The sequence below is a fragment of the Diceros bicornis genome, chromosome 6 (genome assembly GCF_020826845.1).
Source record: "Diceros bicornis minor isolate mBicDic1 chromosome 6, mDicBic1.mat.cur, whole genome shotgun sequence".
NCBI lineage: Eukaryota > Metazoa > Chordata > Mammalia > Perissodactyla > Rhinocerotidae > Diceros > Diceros bicornis.
This window is the reverse complement of record NC_080745.1, coordinates 13,268,880-13,291,227: the sequence shown is the minus strand read 5'-3', so window position 1 is coordinate 13,291,227 and position 22,348 is coordinate 13,268,880. Positions and strand designations below refer to the sequence as shown.

Sequence of the window (22,348 nt, the reverse complement as noted above, 5' to 3'; positions counted from 1 at the left end):
AGCTGATAAGAAAAGTAAAACACTGAGTATCTCAATTTAGCAAATTAGACTAATCTCTGAGGGATTCTTAGCTGTCTGAAATAGAAAACCTATCGCACTGCAGAGTTGCAAACTATATTAAATACCCAGCTTGGTGCCTTGTATATGTTTTTAAAAATCGAATCGTGCTCATTGTGTGTCTGTTGTAGGATTTCTTTCATGGATATTGCAAAAAGTAGAGAATGATCATGGGATTGAAATTTCTCCCAATATTAAGAGTGATTTAACGGTATGGGGTGTGACTTTTCCCTCCCGGTCAGTGCACATCTGAACTGCTCTGGGCTTAGTGGCCCTTCCAACGTCAAAATGAAGATGGAGCAGTAAGGTCAGTCTTGAATTTCAAGCGGCTCGGTATGTGACTTCCTTGATGCTTTGGAGAGGGCATGTTCATCATCAGCCTGATCTCAGGCTGCTCATGTTTGACGATTCCCATTAATAGGTGGATTTTGCCCTTTTTGTGGGTTGGTCTAGGCAGTTGACCTCATTGGTTTGTCTGCTATTCAGTGTATCTTACGTGCTTGTTCAGCCCCAATTATCTGTAGTCAGAAGAACTGCTAAGCTGATTTTACTGTTACTTGGAAAAGTTGGTGGGTGTCTAGTGAGGAGTGTGTTTTGACTCACCCTGCACGGTAGCAAGGAGGGGGGACTCACGTGACTGTATGAGCGTGAAGGCCATCTTCCCCTCCTTAAACTTGAGCACTGACATTGTTTGAGACAAATTTGAATTGAAGTTTTAGAATTTGGTTTGCTCTTGTACAATTATTTTCATTGTATACTAATTAAAGGGGTGGTTATTGACCCTTTGGCTGGTACTATGAGAAAGGGAGTGGTTTTAGGGAGTTTGAAAAAGAGTTTTTGAGAGGCAAGGTTATATAACAGTTGGGAGTACAGACTCTGGAGCCCTGTTATCTGGTTTGAATCTTCACGTTGGTGATCTTGGGCAGGCTACTTTACCTCTCTCTGCCTACCATTCTTTAACTGTGAAAGAGAGGTTAGTAATAGTATCTGTCTCATAGAGTTGTAAGGATTAAATGAATTAATACATGTGAAATACAGCAGTGCCCAGCACACAGTGAGCATCAGAACTATTAGTCATTATTACTTAGTATTTGTGTTATGACTCTAAATTTAAAGATATATATACATAGTATGATGGAGGAATGTATAATTTCAAAACACAACTTGTCCAGAGCTAGCCGATGTTACTTAAGGAGATGATAGATGGCGTAGGGGTTAGAAATCACAGGCCGTGGAATCGAATGGCAAAGTCTCACCCAGTCGCTATGAGATCTGGTATATCTCCTCATCTGTGAAATATGGGGATCACAGCAGCACAAGGGCGATATGAGGATCACAGAAGATGATATGTCTAAGATACTTGGCATATGTCAGGCACTCAATAAATAGTAGTTATTCTTGTTATTTCCATGCCCACTAGGTAAAACATTTACTACAGAGATTTCGTCTAGCCAGTAAGAGGGTCTGAAGGGGTCAGAATCATGAAGAGCTTATAAATATTGATATGTGTGAAAAGATGATCTCTTTCCAAAGTAAAAAGCAGTTTAACAATTGAAATTAGTATGCATAGCTAAATCGTTAGCTGTTACAAACTTGGTTTTGTTAATGTTAGGCTTTTCTTACCTTTCATACATTTTTTACTAATATGATTGAGGTCCAATTAGTGATAAAATATCTATATGAATATAAGTACATTATCCATAGTTGTTTGAGGAGACATAAAAAATTATTTCCCCTTTGAACATATGAGAGGGCAGCAGACATCTGCCCAGGGGGATTCTTCAAACTTCATGGCCTGCTTGTTGGTTCTGAGTGTGGGTAGGTCAGGATTACACTTTGGTTCTTCAGAGTTCTCTCTGTTGTAAGGTCAATGTTCCAGATCCTTTTGTTGTGCCCTGTAAGGCTTGGTTTCCACACTCCTTGCTGTCCTCCTTGTGTAGAACGTTGTGCCCGGAGTGGGCTATGATCATCTTCGTCTTGGCTGACAGGACCGGTGGAGTAGCCTGAAGGCCTTCTAGACGTGGGGGCTGCACTTGACTCCTGCCTGCCCAAGATGGCAATAGATGTTTTGACATTTGTTATTTTTTATTCACATTTAATCTATAGTTAATGAAAATTTCTGAGTTTTGCTTTTTGTGTAATCTCCTGCCAATAATTATAAGATAGCATATGATTTGTATGTAGTATAAAAAAAATAGTTTCCAAAGGATATAGTACGTATGTTACATCATTTAGTCCTGTAAGAACCTATTATTTGGCTTATTTTGTGGTTGAGGAGACAAATGTAGTGATGTTAGATGATGTTTCTAAAGTTCAGACCTCCCCTTGCCAGTTATAGACCTGTGATGTAGCTCTCTGCTTATGTTCCGTTTTCATTTTTCGTTGGTTTCTTAACTGTGTTTTTTACTGGGTCCTCCTCTAGTGGCTGCCCCTGGAGTCTGAGGGACTGTAGGGGTTAGAAAACCCCCCAGTGAATAAACGCACTCACTTCATGTTATTTGGTTGCAGCTGTGACTGTTACATGTATGGACTAAAGAAAAAGATGAAGGTGGGAACATCAAAAACATTATTTCCTTTCTAGTCATGTAAATAGAGTTGAGGGCTGGTTAACCTTCTTTTCTCCTCTGTCAGAGGACCAATTCTTTCATAAAAAGTTGACTCTCTTGCCCAGCATTTCCCACCTGGTCATAGGGAAGCTTGGACCCAAACTCAGGGCTCCTGATTCTTTCCGTTGGTTAGTGTGCAGAAACCAGTCTCATCACAAAGTGATTCCACTAGGGGACCCAAAAAACAGAACTCTGGACTCGAAAATAACTTACAAAATTTTTATTATTTAACATAATAAGCTTCCCCTCCTCTCCTTTTTTTTTTCCTTATAAAATTCTAAATTAAGAATTTCTCTTGAGCCAGCCCTGATGGCCTAGTGGTTTAAGTTCGGCACTCTGCTTTGGCAGCCCAGGTTCAGTTCCCAGGCACGGGACCACACTACTCATCTGTGAGTAGCCATGTGGTGGTGGAGGCCCTCATAGAAGAACTAGAGGGATTTACAACTGGAATATACCGCTATGTGCTGGGGCTTTGGAGAGGAAAAAAAAAAAAAGGAGAGAAATATTAGCAACAGATGTTAGCTCAGGGTGACTCTTTGCCAGCAAAAAATCTTTTCCAAAAACAAAAAGAGAATTTCTCTGACTTTGCAGTTGCCCTATGCTATGGCTCGTGACCCTCAGTCCTGTTTACCCAGTGGAGATCACTAGGAGTAGTACCGTCAAGTCATGCGTGGAGGAGTAGGAGATGCAGCAGGAGGTAGGCTGTGATGAGAGAACAGGAAGTTTCTTGAGCCTGTTTCTGGATGACCCACTCTGACCATTTGCAAGCCACTCTTTTCTGTCCCTGGTGTCTTCCTTATGCCTAACCTGATTCTGAACCTCCTTCATCAGCGTTGGTTGAGTGTACGTGGTGAGGCGGGCATTATACTAGTCTCTAGGGATATAAAAATGACTAAGACAGTCTCTGACCTCAAGTGGCTCCAAGTCTAAGCGGGAGGCAGATATGGATTTCAGAAGATGCTAACACTTGATGAGCATGCTAGTAGAGACACCAGGCATGCCCAGGGTGCCGTGGGGTTGGGACAGGATGCCTAATTCTGGCTAGTCAGGGAAGGCTTCCTCTTCTGGAGGTGCTCTTTGGGCGGAGGTCTGAAGGGTCTTCAGGGTGTGTGGATGTGTGTGTTGGAGGGAGAGAGATTGGGAACAATACAGGAATGCAGATACTCAGAGATGAGGAAGCCATAAGGTATGACGTAATGGCAGCTAGCTGTGTTTTTCTGCATATGTGTTTTGAACATCCTTGACATGCTGGAAATTCTCCTTTGGAAATAAATTTAATGGTGGCAGCTAGCTCTCAAGTATATTCTTAGGGTTCCATGGACAAAGTACCCTAGTAGGTTACAGCTGGAGGAAGTTTTGTTCCTAGTGCAGTTCAACTGGTTATGCTGTGCAGTGTTGCCAGCAGCCTGGCCCTGGGTCCGAGTCGCTTCTGACAGATCATTATTGCAGTATCAGCCCCAGGCTCCACGGCCTGGGCCAGGTTCTCATTCCCGCGTGAATGTAGCAAAGCCAGGGAATGTTTTCTCTGCCTGCATCTGATTGGAATTGAAGTTTATGTTTATTATCAGGTTCTCTTCTAAGTGGCTGCCAGTGGAGTCGACAGTGGGCCGACTGTGGCAGTCATGTGAGGAGTTAGAGACACTGCCAGTGAGCACCATGCCCACTTGATTTTATGTGGCTGCAGCTGTGACTGCTATATGTGTGGATTTTTTAAAATGAGAGGATAGAAAACATGAAAAAGATACTTGTCCAAACATGTAAATATTGGGATGTTTAGTGCTTCCTTCCACTTTTAAAATCAGTTATGTAGCTTATTTATTGAAATAGAATTTAGATATTTTGGAGCCATTTCTAATTTTTAAGATTTCAGATTGCTTGGACCCCGAACTTAATTTTTTTACCTGCCCCCAGCCAATTTTAAGTCATTCTGTCTTTTTGTTCTATAAAAGATGGCCATATTTCATGACAGTTTACTGTTTACAAATCTGTTACAGAATTTTTAATTGAGATATTCCAGCAAGTACCTTCTGATGGCTAGGTGTCTTTATTCATGGTGATAACGTTATTCACAGTAATTTACTGAGCATCCATTTGATGAACTATAATAGTTTTTGTTCAAATATCCACGTTCAGGTAGTTCTGTCAAACACCTGTGGCGCGTTGTGTTCTCACACACGGATTGTATTGTACTAAATGTTACCTTTTCTCCTCTGTGAGTGAGTGTAGTCATCGTACCTGCCTCAGGGTTGTGTGAGGACTTCAATAAGTAGATAGGATTATATGTAGTCATATATTAATACATTAAACACTTACTGTATTCTAAGTTTGTGCTAATAAGTGCTTACCTGTGATACCTCATTGAATCCTCGTCAAATCCAGTCAATTGGATGCTGCTGGTCTCCCCATCTCACAGATGAGGAAACTTAGATGCTAAGGAGGTTAAGTTACCTGTTGAGGGTTAAAGAGCTAGTAAATGGCAGTCAGGATTTGATTCTAGACCGTTTGAGTCCAGACTTTGGTGTTTTGTCCTGTGCTTACTGCATACGTCAAAGCCAGGTTATTCATAGCACAGAATCCCCCTTTACGCCTGCTGGCTGAACAGATCACTTGCCTGCCAGGCTGTAGGACGAGCGGGTTAAACACACTAAAGAGAGCCACCTTAAGACACCTGGTGACCTCTAGGATGGGAAAGGCATCTCTCTCTCTCAGAGTTCAGGTGACTTGGGCTGTCCTCCACTTCCCTGGTCTTGTGGACCGGTGGTCGGTGCTGCCCTGCTCAATGGGTGCTGGGTAGGTGGCCAGGTCTGTTTTGGCTATAAGCCACATGAGGAATTGCTGCTTTATGTAACAGAAGAATCTCTTAGCCTGAGCCGCATATGCATGTGGTTTTATAACCCTGGTATTTTCTGTCTTTAATATGTGTATATGATTCTACTGGGGCGATTTGTCTTCACAATGTTACAAATACTTGTAGGCAATAATGATTTTTCCTCACCACCTTTAGTCATCCTTTAGCCAAACTGAATAAATGTTTGTCTCTTTCCATTCTCCTTTACGAAGCGGAAGGCACTGGAATGTGATCATTTCTGTAGTGGCTTCTGTGGTTTTCTAGGTGCTGTGTGTTCTGTGGTGACATGATGCCTGTGTATTTTAGGAGGGCGGGGGGAAGAAAGAAGCTGAAACCCTATTGATGCAGAGTGATGCGGTGGGAATTTTAAAAGCCACAAAGATTTACAGGCTAAGTCTAAGGAAATAGCTGTCATCTATCAGTGAAGTTTCTTATGTGATACTCTTGTATGTAAAATATTTAATGACTCTTGTGCTAAACTTTAGTCAGTATCTTCTGGTGTTTTTCTTTTTCTTCCTGTAAAATTATCTTAAAGTAGTTGCAAAATGAAGTATTTTTAAGTGGCTGTGCTAGTTTCTGTGATTTTTTCACAAATTTTGTATTATCCACAAATTTGCTAAATAGAAGTATCTTTTGTTATGCAGATGTTTGGTTCTGAGCTCTGATAGTAAAAGTTTGGATACTGAGGAATATCTCATCTGAAATTGCTTGCTTGCTAAATTTCAGATAGTGAGTAGCAGAATCAGATATATACATCGGGAAAATGTATATACGTCGTTTTGGTTTCTAAGTTCCGGTAGTGAGGGATACCTGTATACCAGGGTTTCTGACCCTTGACACTATTGACATTTGAAACCAGGTAATGTTTTGTTGTGGTGGACCATCTTATACGTTGTGGGATGTTGAGCAGCGTCCTCAGCCTCCACCTGCTAGATGCTAGTGGTATGTCTCTCCTCTCTTCAGCAGTTGTAACAACGAAATACGTCTCCAGACATTGTCAAATTACCCAGGGTGGTTGGGGTGGGGGTGGTAGACGGGTGGACTGGACTGGCCACATTGCCCCTGGTTGAGAAACACTGCTGTATACCGTTGCCCTTAACTGAATTTGTAGATAATGTGCAATTGAGAATAGCAGACTATAGCCACCCGGAGGTACTTTATTTAATCAATTACGTGGAGATGATGTTTAAGTAAGAAAAATACAAATAAAAGAGAGGAAGAGATTGCCTTTAGAAGTTAAGTGCAAAAAGGTCATTAAATTTTTTACATAAAAAGACTGTCACACGTTAAACCTTATGGTTATATGATAGCTGTTTTCTTAGACTTGGCCGTATACTGCCTCTTCCATTTGCTTTTCCTCTCTGGAAATTACCAACAGTGCTTATTTATAGGTTCTCTTAGTACCATGAGAAGCAGTTTTAGTCACCAACTAGTTCTTCTCCATTGATCACAATTAAACCTCAGCTAGCCCTTCTTTCTGTTACTTTGAAGAGTTGAAATTTTCAACAAGGCAAGAATTGATCAGAAGATGTGCTTTAAGGTCCTTCAGCAGCTACCTGGACGGGGTTGCCTGTCACTCCTGTATTTGGCCTCTGTGCTGTAATTGATGCTGGAAAACATACCATTCCTCTGACTGGGAAGGATGTGCAGTTTCATCCTTCATTTTCTCCTTTTCCTTCATCACACTCTCTGTTACTCTTGCATAGTCAGTGGCAGATAAATACCTTCTTATATATGTTGTGTTCTCATTCCCTTCCTGTGAGCTTTTTACTTTGAAGGCATTTGTCTGTATTATTGCTTTTATTTCATTTCTACCATTTTGTGAAATTCAAAGTGTCAGTTGCATGCATACTGGAAAAAGTCATCCTTTTGTTCTGAAAGTGAATAGAATATGAGGCATTAACTTCTTTTGTTTTTTTTTAAACTCTTGACGCCACTGTCCAGTATAGTTATATGGATACAAAATGAGTCTGACTAAATGGCTGCACCTTCCCAACAATCTCGTTGTATTGTATCACCCTTCTGAAATATAAATGTTCATCGTATTTTATATCTGAAAAGCATCATGTAACTAAATTTATAACTTAGATTTTATTTAGTGAACACATTTTTTTTTCCAGTGGTATAATTATCAGTACTTTTATATTGTTGATGCCCTCCCAATTAAGTAGTCAATGTGTGAATCCGATATATGGTAATTTTGATGAAAAATTTGCTTTATGTTCAAGATACTGTGCTGTTTTATGCTATGACTATCATATCTTTAGCACAGAAATAGTAATTATAAATAAAATGTATTTTTTGTTATATTGCCGTTTTGGAATACTTAGTTATATTGAAATTTTCACTAAATCTTTTCTAGAATTAAGTTCATATGTCTTAGGAACTAGCAGAGACATCTTCTCTTAGGGTATGCCAGAAGAAGAGCAAGTAGTTTTGATAATGAAATGGGACCTTACAGAAATATTTCTAGAACAGCTATAATAATTCAAATAAAACTAAATTGAGAAGGAAGAAAAAGAGAATTAATTGTTTTTCTTTTTTGAATATCAGTGTTTCGGGTAATGGTGGCAGCAAAAAGCTAAAAGACCATTCTCCTTTGCCTGTTTTTTCCTGTGCATTATCTAGAACTATCTATTTTAATCTGTCTTGTAACCCAAAATAATGGAAATATGATTTTTATTTTCTTGGTAGGAGATGGAATAAACTGAGACTGCAGGACAAAGAGAAGTATCTGAAGCTTGAAGACGATTCTGAGGAAAGTGATGCCGAATTTGACGAAGGTTTTAAAATGCCGGGTTTTCTGTTCAAAAAGCTTTTTAAGTATGTGCCATGTGTTCTTTCCTTTGTATCTGTCATCAAGCCATTGTGTACAAATGAACATTTTAGGAATTACACAGTAGTTACCTGTGGGCCCTTAAGGTACTTGCAACAATTTATTGCAAAATACAGATACTGTCAAATGAAATTTTAGCCACATGCTGTTCATTAAAATTAGATGATAATAAATTGACTAAAGTGTGCATTGGGTATGTTTATAAACTGATGAATCTGTATGGACCTGTCTCAGCAGACTAAATGCAACACATTTAAAAGCCATCTACATTGAGTTATTTTTTTATTCTTAGTAATTTTAAGGGACCAGCCTCTAATTTCTTAAATCAGATTAATTAAGTAGGAAGAGCTGTATATTAAAATCAATATTGTGGAGGTTTTTTACTTCTGTGTGGAAATAAAAAACCATTGAGATTATTTTCTGAGTGTCTTATATTGTACCTAAGGGTATAATACTTTTGAGCTGACCAAATGTGCATCTAAATATTTTATGTAGATGTTGTTCTGATGTCAAAAGAGGAGATATAGGCAAACACCTTCAGGATTAGGTTGCTGTTAGAAACTGTGTTTCATATGGGAAGTGGCCAGTGTTACAGACAGCCGGAGGCTGCATGATAGATGCCTGTCCCTAGCCTCCAAGGCCTGGATGTGTCTCCGAGATGAGTGTAAGCACTGGGGCACACTTTCAGTCCCGTCACTCCTGGGATTTACTTAACAAGGTGCTTTAGGTAGCCTTCTTGATGCATATAGGAAGTTAAACCATTGTGTAGCCTCTTTCTGTCTCTTGATCATCACTTGGTAGTTGGGTGCAGGATGCACACTTCTGACTCCGAGACAGTTACATTTAATCTCCTTCATAGATTCAGCCATCAGCCATGCCCTAAACTTGTGCAAGATGTCTGTTTAAAAATAGCATGCTTTTTATATTTTCTCTCAAAGAGCTTATATTATGGTTTAATTTTTCTCTCAGGGGGGTGAGGGGAACAAAGAGGGTAGGGAGTAGTTATTTCAGCCCACTAAATATTATAGGAAAGCTGAATCCTAAAGACGTGGAGTGTCTTGGTCTGGTTGCCATAACTGGGCAGAAGAACTGTAAAGAAGTTCAAATCTGAATGTCTAGTGATTTTTGTAGGCATTTTATAGTCCAGAGAGGTGTCTGCTTTGTTTATTGCTTCTCCCAAATGAAAATTAACTATGGAAAGGTGAATAAAGATGACATTTATAGGTAACTCTTTTCATCTTCTCTAAAGTGATTGCTTATTAAAGAACAGGCCAAATAGTATCAGTGTCATACTAGCAAAAGGAATACCCAAATTATAGATTAAATTGATTTAATAAAGACAGAATACTTCTACATGTGTAGGAAGTGAAATGGCAAATATCCTCAAGAATCAAGTTGAATGTGCATTTTTGTGTAAATGTGAGATTTTCTAGCAAAGAAATTTGACGGTTAATAGAACCAAACTTTGCTTATGAAGTGTATATAGGATTCATTGTATTGAGTGTTAACCCTATTGTAGTTAGTGTAAATACATTTGTTTGTTTGTTTTAATTTGTCTTCATTGCATATTTCTGGAAAGTATTTTTTTGTTTTCATCTTTCATCTCTCAAAAACAAAATTTTAAATATTTCATAAATGTTGTGAAACTTCTGTTCCTTTTCTTCTGCTGTATGAAAAGAAAGTAATAGGATTGATAGTCTCCATTTTTCTTTTATGATAAGTTTTAGCTAGGCCAATTTAATTTTAAGCTATAGATATATTTTTATGGTATTTACTGCACTCTGGAATTAAATTAACAGGGTATAGTTGTACACAAGGGAGTCAGAAGGTACAATTATCTATTTAAGTGCTATTTTCTGCAAGATCGTGTTTAACTTTTAAAATTCTGTTTTGAAAGTTTGCCCAGCAAATGCATTTGTCTGTATAATTTAGCAATCAAATGACAAACTTCCATCTTTTGACCTTACTTTTAGCCATGCTAGTCAATACAATCTCGGGTTAGTGTGACAATGCCAAGATATACCAATTATCTGTGGTTATTTTGTGATGCTTCAGTCTCGTGGGAGAGGCAGAGTATAGTAATTTCTTTGCTATTATACAATAGTTTGTAAAAATCTTTAACTTTCCCTAAATTATATACTTTTCAAAGGTTCTGAAAACTGAGTTCTATAACCTGCTTTCATTTAAAGTATGTAATTGTTTTACAGGGTTGTCATTAGGAAATAGAAGCAGCAAAACCTAGATCAGTCAGTGGCACTGCTGGAACCAGAACCCAGGCCCCTAACCCCTCCTCCAGCGACACATGACCACCAACCAGTGTGCTGTGTGGTCTGGGGGCCTTTATGGAAAGAAAGAGCCACTCTTTGCCATCTTTGTACAATGTCCCCAGTTGTTGGGGGTTTCCATGTAGTGATGTGACTTACTGGGCTGCCTATTAGATATTTTTCCTTAAATTGTTTCTTCAGTGTTAATCTTCTTCTTAGAAACACACAGTCATCTGCCGTTTGAAGGCCCTTGGAGATTACACGTGTAGATGAGGAAACAGCCAGCACACTGTTGCTGCCTCTCCTGGGTCACATAGAATCCGGATGTCTGAACTGCCTCTGGGGTACCAGACAGGTCACAATTTCTTAGTCCTTTCATGATTTCTTGATTGCTTCTCTCCAGAGTCTTCCCACTTTAAGTTGGTTGGCCCCAAACAAAAAGAGGCGCTGGACCTCTGCTGGGTGGAGGCAGTGTGGCAGTGAAATACTGGAGTGATCCTGGGAGATTTGGGTCCCTGCTCTGCCCAAAGGAGCTGGTCCCATAGTTGTTCTCTACCTCAGTTAAAGGAGGTTGATTCTGGATTGACTAGAATTTAATGATTCTGGAAACTGTACATTGGTGTTTTGGAGATTTTTTTGAATACGTCTTTTTCCAAGGCTGAGATTAGTCTAGTGTAGCCAGTTCACAACCAGCTTTTATTCTAGATATGGGTTTCTCATCTTTAGCACAACTAACATTTTGGACCAAGTAATTCTTTGTTGTAGGGACTATCCTGTGCATTGTAGGATGTTAAACACTATCTTTGGCCTCTGCCCACTAGATGACAATTGGATTTTCCTAGTTCTAATGAGCAAAAATATCTCTAGGTATTGCCAAATGTCCGCTAGGGAACAAAATAACCCCTCTTCGAGAACCACTGGTCAAGATTCTCTCAAGTGGAATCACTTTGGAATCAGAGGTCCTGGATTTCACTTCTGGCTTGCTAAATTTTTTCTAGCAGTGTGACCTTTTGCAAGTTACTTAACCTCTCTCTGCCTGTGTTTCCTAACTATAAAATGGGCTGATCATCTCCATGCAGGGTGATTTTGAGGCTATATCCAAACCACCAGGCCTGGAGCCTCCCCAACAGTAGGCTCCTTAAGTGGTAACCATTTTTCTCTGATTACATACCACTTGTTAGTAGAACTTCTTCTTCCCCAAATACATGATCTTTTATCCAGACTTTATTGTGCTTTGATTTTTAATCTTCTTTTCCAGGGTACATGTTCAGTGTGTAAATTATAATTTAACAAACTTAATAAGCAGCAAAATTCTCATTCGGAGTTTTCCTTCTATGGTGATAATGGCAGCAGCTGGAGTCACACTTTTGGAATTGATTTACAGAATACTGGGGGCAGGTTAATTATGAAATGTTTACTGAGAGGAGGAGGTTAAATAAAGCTGGTTTAACAAGGACTGAAGTCCATAGTGAGACTTTAGGTAGACATACCATGTACCCAAATAGTAAATGTGTGGGCAGTAAAACGACAGCTAAACCACCTTCTTCTCGGGTAGGAAGCTCATTAGCCTTGGTATTTTCTTTGAAAAAAAATCCTTTAGATTTCATTGTCTTTTAACTTAAGTGTTTTTTGCTTTAGATTTTTTTTTACTTGGCATATAATCTTCATACCATTCCACAATGTAATCTTTCCTTCACTCTCAGAAATGCTTTTTGCATTATTCCTTTTTTTTTTTTTGTGAGAAAGATCGGCTCTGAGCTAACATCCATGCCCATCTTCCTCCACTTTATATGGGACGCCACCACAGCATGGCTTGCGAAGCAGTGCGTTGGTGCACGCCAGGGATCTGAACCGCGAACCCCGGGCCGCTGCCTCGGAGCGCGTGCACTTAACCGCTTGCGCCACCCGGCCGGCCCTGCATTATTCCTTTTTTTTAACTTGATATTTAGATTATAGATTAAACATGCCATTGATGGAGAAAGGAAAATGCGAACTCCTTTTGTTTTAGAGGGGAGTATGTTATTTCTCTTTGACCTGTACTTCTTATTTTAACAGCTCTGACCTTTTTGTATCTATGATAAAGTCCCTGAATCATGTTCTGCTTTAAGATATTAAAAAGACCTTTTTTGTTGTTGACTGTTTAAACTGTTCTTTTTTTGCATCTGCTAGTAATATGACAGAATCATCTCTTATGTAGTAATTTTATGAACAGTCCTATTGTTCAGACTTGTTTATTGCTTTAAAATTTCATTTAATTTTTTCTATTAAAGGATAATATGATTACCAAGTGACTTTTCAACAGTATATGTTGTAAGTTGTGGTATTCTCGGCCCTGTTTTTTGATGCTGTTCAGATTGAACAAGTAAATATTAATGCCTCTTTTTCATAGAAAAATTATTGGAATTCTGTATAACTAAAAATATTTGAGATTTTTTCCAGAAGGATATTGAATAAAAGATAATAAATTTATGCTCGTTTACCAAGCTATTTCTAATGTTGAAAAAGAAATGAAATAGTCCCTAATTACCCTATCTATCAGTTTAATTAGAAATGTGTTAACATTCTATAAAGAAAAATTTGTGATTTTATGCCTAGGTAATCAAAAATGTATGACCTTATAAATACAATACTAATGTAAAACACACATCCGGCATGCTTCTCTGACTGGTACTAGAACCTAGCCAAATGACTAATTCATGAGTACTTTCTGTTATGATGTGTATTATCCACCATTTGCCATTTTCTTTTTCTTGTTGGTGTTTGTTGTTGTAGGTACCAGCAGACAGGTGTTAGGTGGCTGTGGGAATTGCACTGCCAGCAGGCAGGAGGAATTCTGGGAGACGAAATGGGATTGGGCAAGACCATCCAGATAATTGCCTTCTTGGCAGGTCTGAGCTACAGCAAGATCAGGACTCGTGGTTCAAATTACAGGCAAGTGCTCCTCTGCAGACTGTCAGTCTGTGGAGCTCAATTAATATTTCATCAGATGTATTGCTGTGGAGGAGGGTCTTGTGAATTATTGATGACATTTCAATTACAATATTCCTTTAATTCTTTTAGTGGGGGACATCAAAGGAAAATTTTTACGAGACAATGGAGCTGTAGGGCAGGAGAAATTAAACATGTAACACTTTTAATGAATTCCAGGCATTGATGCTTCATTTTGCAGATGAGCCCCACTAGATATTTTGGGTCAATACTGTGTCTAAGGTTAGCTTCTACAAATGGATTGTTTACAAACTCAATTATGTTAATATCAATAGTTTACACAATATGGAATTTTAAATCAGACATAATACCTTTAGTTCCATTTATTAAATTTTACATTAAAATATTTGTTCTGGCAGGAGACCAGGTGAGCATTACAGGAAGTACAGAGTCTGTTCGTGGGGAAAGTTAGAGCTTTGGAGAAGCCATTCTCCCGAATTTCTTTTATAATCAGTGAGCATGACAGCGCTTATAGACGGCGCTTTTTCTTTAATGAAGTTACTTGTCTGCTCACTATGGTTTCTACCCCCCTCCCATCTTTAACAATTTTATATAAATTGTAAAGCCTAGGTACTGTCTACAATTATAAAAAATTATATTTAGATTATAATCTTTATTTTCTTTAGGAACTTAAATTATTAAAGCTTTCGAATTCTGAAAGAATAAGCATTTAAACTGTGCTAGTTCCGTGTGGTAGGACTGAAATACTTTATCTTGAAATACAGTGAGCATTTCCATATTTAAGCTGTAAATTGGCTTTATGTAAGTAAGTATTAGTAAAAATAATGTAGGTAAATTATGTGGGATATTTAATCTTGAACCTGATAATCCAAGAACTCCTTGGATTCCAATAGGCTTATCTAATGAGGAATAGCAAGATAATTGCCAGGTTGTTATGTGGTAGAAACGTCAGGCATCACTAGATATGATTCTGAGACTCCTTTAAAATAGTGTCGGTGAGCTTGCAGTCAGCAACTGCAGAAAGGTACCATCTTACACTCGGGTGCATCGACAGAGAAATGTTTAGTAGAGAGCCAGATACAAACCATGAGCTATTGAGGAGAGAACTTTTTTGTTTTTTTTTGTGTGAGGAAGATCAGCCCTGAGCTAACATCCATGCTAATCCTCCTCTTTTTTTTGCTGAGGAAGACCGGCTCTGAGCTAACATCTATTGCCAATCCTCCTCCTTTTTTTTTTTTTTTTTCCTCCCCCAAATCCCCAGTAGATAGTTGTATGTGATAGTTGCACATCCTTCTAGTTACTGTATGTGGGATGCGGCCTCAGCATGGCTGGAGAAGCAGTGCATCGGTGTGTGCCCGGGATCCGAACCCAGGCCGCCAGTAGTGGAGTGCGCGCACTTAACTGCTAAGCCACAGAGCCGGCCCAAGAACTTTTTTTTTAATATTCGGAGTTTAGTGCTTTGTTTTTATTCCTTACTCTTTCATTAATTTAGCAGATAAACACTTCTCATGAAGAGTATTTGAAGTTTTAGAATATTTTAGAAATATTTATATAGATGTAGGAAGGGGAGAAAACATTTGGAGATTTTTTTTTTGGTCAGGAAGATTAGCCCTGAACTAACATCTGTTGCCAGTCCTCCTCTTTTTGCTGAGGAAGGTTGGCCCTGGGCTAAGATCTGTGCCTATCTTCCTCTACTTTATATGTGGGATGCCTGCCACAGCATGGGCTTGATAAGCGGTGTGTAGGTTCATGCCTGGGATCCGAGCCCATGAACCCTGGGCTGCCAAAGTGGAGCGTGCAAACTTAAGCACTACGCCACTGGGCGGGCCCCACATTTGGAGATTTTTAAATACTGAATGTTTTGTTGTTTTTATTACAAGGAAGTTGTATTGATGCTGAAGTTTTTCTTCAAATATTAGAATTCTGTTAACATTTTACCTGGAAACACATGAAAATATTCCAGCCCAAGGGAAAAGTCAAAGTTGAAGTTGGGCATTTAGTGTTTTATTATCTATGACTGTCGTTAGCTTAGCATTTTTTAAAATGCTCGTTTCTAAATAGCCCTTCAGTTGACTTGGCTCCGTAACTCTGCTTGGGTTTTTTTGATAACTAGAATGCCCCACGCTGCCCCAGATGGTTTCTAGGACTGTCTTTCTTTCCTTAAATGATTTCTGGGATTTTCTTATTTCCCATCTCTTTTCTTCTCTTCTCTCCCTATTATCATGAAACTTGAGTGGAGTCTAATACCCTGGGCCTAGGAAACCTAAAGTCATCCCTGCAGTGTAGTTTTGATCTAAAAATTAAAACATGCTCTCTCGAGTGGTGACAATCCTACTAGGAGTGAAGTCAGGGCTAATAATGAGCAGCAGCTGTAATCAATTAACTATCAATGCTCATATCCGCTTTTCCTTAATGAAATAGTGTGGCACGTTGGACTATAGCCCAGATTGTCTTTATTAGAATAGTATTGGTACAAGTGGCTTCCTAGAATGCAGTTATATATCAGCCCAACAACTGGGCTCTTTATGAATAGAGGTGTACTGAAGATCTTGGTCCCCTCCACTTCCATGTGCCAGAGCAAATTTTTTAACATTTTTCTAACTTTTATAACATGTCCTCCCCTGAAAGTAAATGAATTTGGAGTTCTCCTCTATGTTTATGTCCTAAAGAAAAGTAGGTGAATAGTCAAGTGAAATTCTGCATGAGCTGGCATTGCTTCATTGGCTATGTACATTTTCTCTGAACTCTTGCAAGCTGTAGATTTTTGGGCCTAATTTGAGATGGTGTTAGTGTTGCAATTTTAAGGTCCATGATCACTGAAACAGTGTCAAGTCTCTAGGATACCAAAAAGAAACTTCATGGTTAAAGCAATTGTTTTTGTTTTTTTACTGTTTTTGTATGTGTATTTGTTTTTAAAAGAAGGAGAAGCATATTACATGTGGTTAATAAAAATCTATATTGGTTCTTGTGTTCCCAGTTCATAGTGTACATACTACCTTCTTTTCACTTTGCCATTCTTGTTGTAATAGTAGGCCCCCTGAATTTTATGATGGAGAGGAAATAAATTATTTACCTTTCAAACTTCAGTTAATACTCTAAAGCCTTGGATATCATTTAGTAAATTCCTAATTACAAATAAACGGCCTGGAAAATCAAAGGTAATTATTTTACTTTGTGATTCCTGGTAGATTCTAGGCTATGAATAGCAGATTTCCATCTTGCAGTTTGAAATATTTGACCTTGGAGCTATTGGCTTGTCCTAAATTCATTAGATAATCGATGATAATCAAAGATGAAAGGAATTCTAGCCAGTTTGGTAATTGATGCTAATCACTCTACTACATTTAGCCGTTTCTTATGCTTATCTCACCGGTATTGAGGGTTGGAAAAGGGTGGTTCAGTTGATGTGACTGTTAATGGATCTGATTGCCCCTTCTGTGGTTCAGGAACAATCTAGGTCTGCTCCTAGATTTCCACTCAGCATGAAACCCTCTGTAGTCTCCTAATAGAGGGAGAATGGTAGAAATTAAAGGCACAGTAATGCCGGATAGATGTTCAGCCAGAATAAAATATTGGCCTTAAATGACAAAGTGTGAGTCATCAATGTAGCAGTTTACAGAAAGCATGTTCTAAAAAGAGAAAAAATGCTGTATAACCTAAATAAGCATATGTATATATTTATGCTTATTTGAAAGTGAATTTGTTTTTAAATATTTTAGACAGGTTTTGATTGGTTGTTTCCTAATCTCTGCTAAGTACATACTGATGATAACTCTCTTTTGTTCTCCTTGGAGGATATAAAGAAGCTGGCGCATTAATCCTTTAGAAAGGAATATTGTCATGGAAGGGGCCAGGGCAGAGTCACGCTCTGCCCAGGGAGCTTGAGGGGGTGCCTGCACGAGACCTGCCCTTGTTGAGCAGCAGAGCACGGCTTAGGAATTCTGCGGGAAGTGTCCGAGTCTGTTGCAGCCTCTGGCTTCTGTCGTCTGAGCCCTTTCTGCAGAGCAGAAGGGCAGCGACAGTGACTGTAGCTGGGAGTTGAGAGGGTTTAGAAGTGAGTGGAGGCATTTTGTCGCATTGGAGTATAGGGGTAAGCCTCATTTATCACCTGCTTTTCTGTTAGAACTATAAGATATTTTTCAGTTCTGCAGAAGATTATTTTTAATATTTTGAACACTGTGATTTACTCTGAGTAATTTACAAAAAAAAAATTTTTAAGTTCAGGAATCATTTATTGAGCTACAGCAAGAAAATAAAAATCACTCATGGTCCCCCAACTCAGAAATAATCTCTTTCAACATTTCAGTACATTTTCTTCCAACCTTTAAAAAAACGTGTTCATTTAATAAAGCCAATATTCATTAATTACCTCCTGTGGTCTGGGCATTGAGATCGTTTAAAGAAGAGGCTGTCTCAATATCCTCAAGGAGCTTAGGGAGAGTCTAACACACAGTTACAATAAGGGTGATACGTGTTATGATAGGATTGGTATGGGGTCCTAACTAGTGTGGATGCACTGAGGAAGGGTCCTTAACCCAATTGGAGAGAAAGGGACAAGGGAAGAATCTATAGAAGAAGCTGACGGCTGAAGGACAATAGATGGTAGCTAGGATAAGAAGGTAAGAAGGGACAGGGCAGGGGTTGAGAGGTCAGAGGAGTATGCACTTGGTAGGAACTGAAGACAGTGCTGGCAGATGGAGTGCTGAACCATGGGGCAGGTGTGGGATGGGGGCAGGGAGAGAGGTGAGGCTAAAGAGGTGAGCAGAGGTCAGTCCTCGTGGTCTCACAGGTGAGGTTAAGGTGTTTAGACTGTCCCAAAAGCAGTGGACAAACATTAAAAGGCTTTTAGGATTTTTAAGCAAAGGGATGAGGCATTCAGATTTTGCTTTTTTGAAATGATGATACTAGAAAGTACAGGTCCCCAGGTAAGAGATGATAGTGGCCAGAACTGGAGTATCGACAGTCTAGACCGAGAGCCAGGGTGACTTTGGGAGGGATTTAGGAGGTAGACTATGAAGTCAGTGTAGGTTGGGATATGGTGGAGAACAAGGGCAGACCAAGGAAGGATGAGGCCTGGATTTCCAATTTGGGCACCTGTAGAATGGATGACAGTTCTTTCCATTGGATTAGGAAACATGGGTGGAGGGCAAGGTGGGAGGAGGATGACGGGTGGTGCCGTGGGGACATCTAAGTGGAGATGGCAACTGGCAATTAGACATCCAAGCGTATGGTACTTCGGAGTTCAGGAAAGAGATCTGGGCTAGAGACCTAGATTTGGCACCATCAGTATAGAGGAAGTGATTGAAACTGTAGGAATTAATGAGGTAGCATGGGGAAAGTGTGTGCAGCGTGCATCTAGCTTTAGATAGTCAACAACCTTGTTGGGCAGAAAAAGATAGGGGCGGGGGAGAATGATAGTTTAAAAAGTGCTGGTGACTCTGCTCCAGAGTGAGTGAGAGGTAGGCCATGTGGTTTTCCAGTGTCCTCAGGCGGTCTTGGCTCCCAGTGGCCTCCTGTAGCATGAGCTGAGTTTAGTGTTGAAGAGATTCCCATAGTTAGTTTGACTGTTACTTAATTTTCATCTTTTGCACTGACTAGCACCCAACTTCTGGCGAGACTGCAGATGAGGCAGCTCCAGCAATGGGAGTGTTGATGAGGCGGGGTATGGGGTCACAAGCACAGGTGAAGTACTGTTCTCAGACAAGAAGAGGGACGCCTGTTCCATTGTGACAAGAGGGAAAGAGGGCACGATGGTGCAGGTTCAGTCAGGTTCCTGTGGTGTACAGTGTATCAGGATATTTGACTACAAGTGAATAAAACCTGGCCTCAGATTGGGTGAAACGTTCACAATATGTGTGATACACCTAAAAACCGACAGAGGGAGGTGAGCTGTAGACTTAGCATGATCAGCAGCTCCACGATGTCGTCAGGGACCCAGGACTTTAATGTTCTCCTAAGGCCAGTTCTCCGTGTGGTCGTAAGATCTCCTTGCACTGTAGTCCAACTGCGCAGTGGCCACTAGGCTATGTTTCCTTGTTCATGTGTGGCGGGAGAGACCAAGAGAGAAAACTTGCCCCCAGCCTCTAGTGTAAGTCCTAGCATACACTGAGTGAGCCGGTCTTAAAGGTTCCTTAGTGGACTGGTGAGCATCGCCAAGAATGCTGTGTGCTGGCAGACTGTAGAGGGACCAGGATTCCCACTCTGCCCTCTTTGCCACGGCCACACAGTGGTCAGAGTCCTGTCAAGTACATGTCTGGGAAGAAAGGGGATACCGTCACGAAAGTGTGGTTCTGTTAGGAAGGAGAGAGAGGAGAAATGGATGTTGAGATAGCGGCCATGACCAGTCTGCTGGCTACCTATGTGTAAGTGAATTGAGTGATTCCATAAGTAATTTTGTTTTTTGAAAGACTTATGAGCATTTTTCCAGTTTTTCTTAAAAATGATTTTGATGATTATATAATATTCCATCTTATTTAACAAACCCTTATAGTATTTACTGTGTGGCACTGTTCTAAGCACTTTACAGATGTTAACTGATTTAATCTTCATATAACCCTATATGATCAGTACTATTATTATGTCCATTTAAGATCAGAAACTGAGGTTCAGAGAGGTTAAGTAATGTGCCCAGGATCACAGTTAGTGTGTGCAGAGCTGGGTTTCAGACCCAGGCAGTGCTCCTAACCACTAGCTTGTGCTGTAGTAAAGAAATGGGATGGGTTATTCAACCCTTCTCTCATTGACGGACGTTTAGGTAGTGCCTGCTTTTTCCAGTGTACATAATGCTGCAATGTGTATCCTGGTACACAAATGGTCTTTGGGATTGCTGGGTCAGTACATGCCTATTGTTAAGGATCTCACTGATGTGGTTCTCAGCTGCTTTCTAGAGGAACATGCAGCTTGCACTCTATTGGTGTGGGCTTGCGGGTAGAAACAGTCACTGTGTTGCCCCTCCGCTGGTTTTTTCATCCCGTGGAGAAGCAAGCAGCATGATGTAGTGAAGGAGCAGGCTGCAGCCATCAGAAGACTGACTTCTAGGCTCTCTCCGTCTCCTGGAAACCACATCGCCTTGGGCATGCCAACCTTCAGAGCCCCCGGACACTAGAGGGTGTCTGTCCTGCTTACTTCCCAGGGCTGTGAGATTGATTGAAATTTTGTGGGTGAAAACTCTTGGTAGACTATAAAGCTTCAAATGAATTTAAGATACTCTTACATTCACTTAGGTTAAGATACACTGTATAATACTGTCACTAATCTGAAATAGAAGAGGAAAGGAAAGCATTTGTTAAATAATTTTTGTTTGATTTTCTTTTACTGTACTGTAGATGCTATCTTTTAATGTATTAGCGGGTGTTTTCTCTTAATACTTACATCCAATATTGATAAATGGGATTGTACAGATTTCACTTACTGGGTTTTAACCCCACTAGCTTTTTCTTTAAAGAAAATATCAATAAATTTCCATAGCTAGGATTTTCTTTTTTGAACTGTTAAATTTTTGTGTGTTTCTTTTTTTGTTTTTTGGCAGTTGATCATCCATATGCTGTCATTCATGGTTGTGTTTTCTTCTTGGACGTTTTGGGTGCAGGTTTGAGGGGTTGGGTCCGACTATAATTGTCTGTCCAACAACAGTGATGCATCAGTGGGTGAAGGAATTTCACACGTGGTGGCCTCCCTTCAGAGTGGCAGTTCTGCATGAAACTGGCTCCTGTACCCACAGAAAGGTAACATTACGATACTCAGTGTCTTTTTGTTTGCTTTGTTTTAAAGCCCTCCATTTTACAGAATTGTTTTTTCTTTGGTCCATGTAGTTCTGAAATGTATTTTCCTGTGTTTCTTTCCTGCATTTAACTTATTGTTGCTGTTTTATTTAGAGCTCTGTATTTTCAAAACAATTACGAATGTAGGTTTATCGTTCTAACACTCTCTAGTGGTGTCCAGATGTGGACACTCTCTAGTGATTGTCCAGTGAAACACAACTGGGTGTAGGCAGGACGCCACAGCCTGAGAGGGTGAATGGGGCTATAAATCAGGGACTTACATAACAGGTCATTGACTGGATTTGAGGCATTAGTGGCCTTAAACAATTTTAGGATAGTGGGTACAAAATGTAATATGATAACTATTAATTGGTAAACTCATTTGTTAATATGCTTTTAAAATATATTTTTAATGAACAAAAGAACAACCTGCCATTTTGAGAGTTTTACAATTTGTATTGTTGCTTTTTAGTTAAGTTTCTTTTTGTTGTCTGAAACCTTGATCATCATATAACTATAATCACTGTATTTTTAAAGTTGTATTTCCTCGCTTATTTGTAGTTTTAGCCACGTTATCAGAAAGGAGGTTTGTCTGTGCTCCTGTGGGTAGCACAGATAGGCTGTCTCTCCATCTAGACTGTAAGCTCTGTAGAGTAGGGACTGTGTGTCTTACCACTTTTTCTATCACAAGTATGCCATAAGCATTTGCTGAATAAATAGTAATTACACATTGTCACTATGAGTTTGCAGGCTACTTTATTGAAAGAAGTGGCAGTTTGTTATGAGTTCTTTCTTTCCTGGTCTTTGGATCTCTTGAGTGAGCTCTTGTATACCCCCATGGAAGCAGTGCGGCTCAAAGAGCTGCTGGATGTTGGTGTCCCTGAGCTAGACACATGAGAGCCACTAGACCCCAGTGGCTCTGTAATTTTGCTAATACCCCTTTTCCTCCAAATTCCCATTGTGTTTGTGGTCCTGAGTAAGCAGAACTTTGCTCGAAGTGAATCGGGTATCTGTAATTTGGTAGCTCA

The 22,348-nt window shown here is 39.7% G+C and overlaps 1 protein-coding gene across 5 annotated transcripts in view; it reads left to right on the top strand.

Moving 5' to 3' along the window:
- Positions 1-22,348, top strand: part of ERCC6 (ERCC excision repair 6, chromatin remodeling factor) — an 81,085-nt gene that overhangs the window by 20,858 nt on the left and 37,879 nt on the right. For all 5 annotated transcript variants that reach the window (XM_058542862.1, XM_058542863.1, XM_058542859.1 and 2 more), the window contains 3 exons: positions 8,206-8,334; positions 13,384-13,542; positions 21,149-21,284. In XM_058542862.1, the coding sequence (XP_058398845.1) occupies positions 8,206-8,334; positions 13,384-13,542; positions 21,149-21,284 (424 nt within the window). The remainder of the gene's footprint in view (positions 1-8,205; positions 8,335-13,383; positions 13,543-21,148; positions 21,285-22,348) is intronic.